Source organism: Pundamilia nyererei, unplaced genomic scaffold (genome assembly GCF_000239375.1).
Source record: "Pundamilia nyererei isolate P.nyererei 1_Seehausen unplaced genomic scaffold, PunNye1.0 scaffold00113, whole genome shotgun sequence".
In the NCBI taxonomy this organism is placed as follows: domain Eukaryota; kingdom Metazoa; phylum Chordata; class Actinopteri; order Cichliformes; family Cichlidae; genus Pundamilia; species Pundamilia nyererei.
In genome coordinates, this window is record NW_005187514.1 from 102,659 (window position 1) to 105,760 (window position 3,102).

General features: G+C 36.6%; 1 protein-coding gene across 1 annotated transcript in view; it reads left to right on the top strand.

Annotated features, from left to right (window-relative positions):
- Nucleotides 1-3,102, top strand: part of ipo11 (importin 11) — a 116,990-nt gene that overhangs the window by 39,526 nt on the left and 74,362 nt on the right. Inside the window, exons 12-13 of the mRNA XM_005741806.1 lie at nucleotides 694-784; nucleotides 2,969-3,050. Of these exons, the coding sequence (XP_005741863.1) occupies nucleotides 694-784; nucleotides 2,969-3,050 (173 nt within the window). The remainder of the gene's footprint in view (nucleotides 1-693; nucleotides 785-2,968; nucleotides 3,051-3,102) is intronic.

Consider the following 3,102-nt stretch of genomic DNA (forward strand, 5'->3'; position numbering starts at 1 on the left):
ACACTTACTTTTAAAAATTGTGCATGTAAATATAGGCTAAAATAAGCAACCACTAAGCTTAGTGGCAGACTTGTTCTTTTCTCAAAACGCATTTGAACAGCTTTTTAGCATATTGTGAACCTCAGGACGGATCGTTTCTGTATCAGTTAGAATCTGTTCTGTTTGTCCTATTCTCATGAAGCTGATTGAAGTACCGTGTAAGAGGACCGGTTATGCTACCAGTATATAAGCTCTCACTGATATTGTGGCAAATGGGATGTTTTCACAAACGGCACAGACCATGACCTCTTTCTTACACCTTTTTAATATGCTTTTTCTAACCCAGTAAACTAATGAAGTTGTCTAGGCCGTTTCTTTATTGAGCATAAACACCCACAAAAATCTCCTAACAGTGTTATATTGATTGTATTTCTATTGAACTGGGAACACAATGTATTGTTTATTTATTTTTGTCGCACCTTTTTGTATGACTTTTGTTTTTGTCCTTATCAAATATTAATGCGATAGCTGCACTCCTCACCTTATCCCACCTCTAAATGCCCAGCAGAACCCAACGTGCTGTTGAGACTAAAGAATTGTGATCCTATAAAAAGTAACTGTAATGACTTGCGCTAAATGTGATGCTGCATGTGTTAATATTCTGTCAACTACCTGTCTCTATTTTTATTTGTTCTAACTTATTTCTGTATTTAGCCCTGCACAGAAGTACTGTTCCTGGATATCTTCCACAACTACAGCCAGACCCTGACACCAGTGCTGCTGGATATGGTTCAGAATCTCCAGGGTCAGTTTAAGCATTATACCTACAAATCACATAGTCTAATTTCATTCCAGTGAATTTTTAACATCATGGCAATGAAAACTGTATAGGCAGGAGCCAGTCAATTGGACACATTTAGCTAAAAATAACACACTCATACATCTTTATAATGCATAAATAGATTCAGTTTATCATCATTTTAGAGGCTGTTTGTACAAATCATTTTGTAGCCTGATTGTGGTGAACAGTGGGTTTTTTTGGTTATTAACCTTAAAAAAACTAAAACAAACAATAGAAAAGGCAAAAATGAAGCAAACAACGTGCAACTTCTCCCACCAATATGTGACAATTCATATCCCAGGAGGTCTTTTTTAGGGGGAAAAAAGTGCAAGTATCACAGAAACAAAACACAAACTTTAAGAATTTTTTTTAACAATAATTTTTGTGCCAAGTAATCTTAATTTCAACTTTTTACAAAATAAGTGATTTTTTTTTAATTTAAGAAGTTTGCATAAGAAGTTATACTTGTGTAAAGACTGTTGAATACGTCTGTTCAGCTACAGTATATTCCCTTACTCATGCAGCTGTAAGTAGAGAAATTGGCCCTGAGTCACGAATATTTGCATATAAATTTTACTTACAGTGTGGAAGAAAAAGTAAACACACAAAACTACCATCAGATTCATGGAATATTCTGGAGTTTGTTCTTACTGCACTGCTTATATTAGCGATTGGCTCACAATCTGCAACACCTCCATTTCTCTAAATAAAGAAACATTAACTTTGGAACGTTCTGTGCAGGAGAATTTCTGACCAAAAAAAAAAAAAAGATTAAAAAATAGTGCCAGAGAAGGTTCAACTGTCCACCGTGTTTCCTCTGAAATGACAATGGTAAAAATGGGAAAGAAAAAAGCAAGGCTCAGGCTCCAGTAACAGAGGAGATGAGTTCTGTATCCCCTGAGACATGCACTGTGGCTGATATTGAAGGCACAAAAAAAAAGGTTTGACATCAAAGTTTGTGCAGGGGGGGCTACCAGGTAGACCAAAAGAGTATGAAGGGAGCAGGTGAAGGTATGGCTCATGTATCAGTCAAGATAAGAAACTCACTGCTGTAACTGAAACTAGAGTGACAAGTGATAAATGACATCATGAAGTGTTTTTAATAATTTTCATACATTTAACATAAGAATAAGATGAAGACAAAAAAACGTAATTCCCCTCAAAGGGCAAGGGCTATACTAAAATTTTTATAATCTCTATATTACAACATGATGTGGGCCTGTTATGGTATCTTTGTGACGTGATTGGGCATTGCATTGAAAAAATAAAATGTCTGTTGTAGAGCTTTCTCCGTGCCCTTTCATATGAATATGTATATTACTTGACATGGTTTTTTGTATCCCCACCCAAGTATTGGCAGTGTTTAGTGTCAGCTTGGAGTTTATTGTGGGTGTTGAGTAGCCTGATGGCTGATGGGAAGAAGATATTTTTAGTCTTTATAATAATATAATAATAAATATTAATATTCTTACTTTTGACCAAATTTTAGGTGACATCAGTCTGGAAACCTAAATAAGTATATATTATTTGCTCATACACATGGTCTGAGGCAGTTTGCATAGTACAAACAAGTCTATTCACATCTGTTGATGAAACACAGATTTAGTTCAATATTTAAGCTTAACAGTCAGTATGAACTCTGCTATTGGCTGTCATTACGTCCACCTTTCTAAACTCTCGGTCATGTACACACGCAAATTTGGCACACTGCTCCTCATCTCATGGGGGTACTGGTGTGTAGCTCTTGTTCTGTTGCTGAATTGGTCGTGCTATTGCTCGCTTGGGTGGATTACAAGGTCCACTTCTGCCCTGTCTCTCGAGCTACTTTTCATTTTAAGTGTCAGAGTGGAAATTGGTTTTGCTGGAGCAAGGAAAACACCAGTTTGGGTAATTCTATGGTTGAAAGAAGACATCTATTGATTTTGAAACCTGAGTATACAACTAGAGAGCGAGAACAGCCCATCAAAATGGCTTAAGCAAGACCGATGTGACGTGCCTGTTTAATTTCCAGTTGTCAGTTACATACCTTACATACATTCCGCTGTCAAAGAGCAATACTGGGACAATAGATATGCTGCTATATTGCTTATTTTATTGATTCTGCCTTGTTACTGAAATTAAACCCAGTGTATATTTGTGTCTTTTCAGGCCCAACCAATGTGGAAGACTCTGTTCAGTTGCTAATGAAGGATGCAGGTCAGTCAAAAGCTCACGTACTTTTTACTCCATTGTAATTATTGCTCTGTCATGCTGGGAGTATCAGAGTTTGACTGTTCTAACAC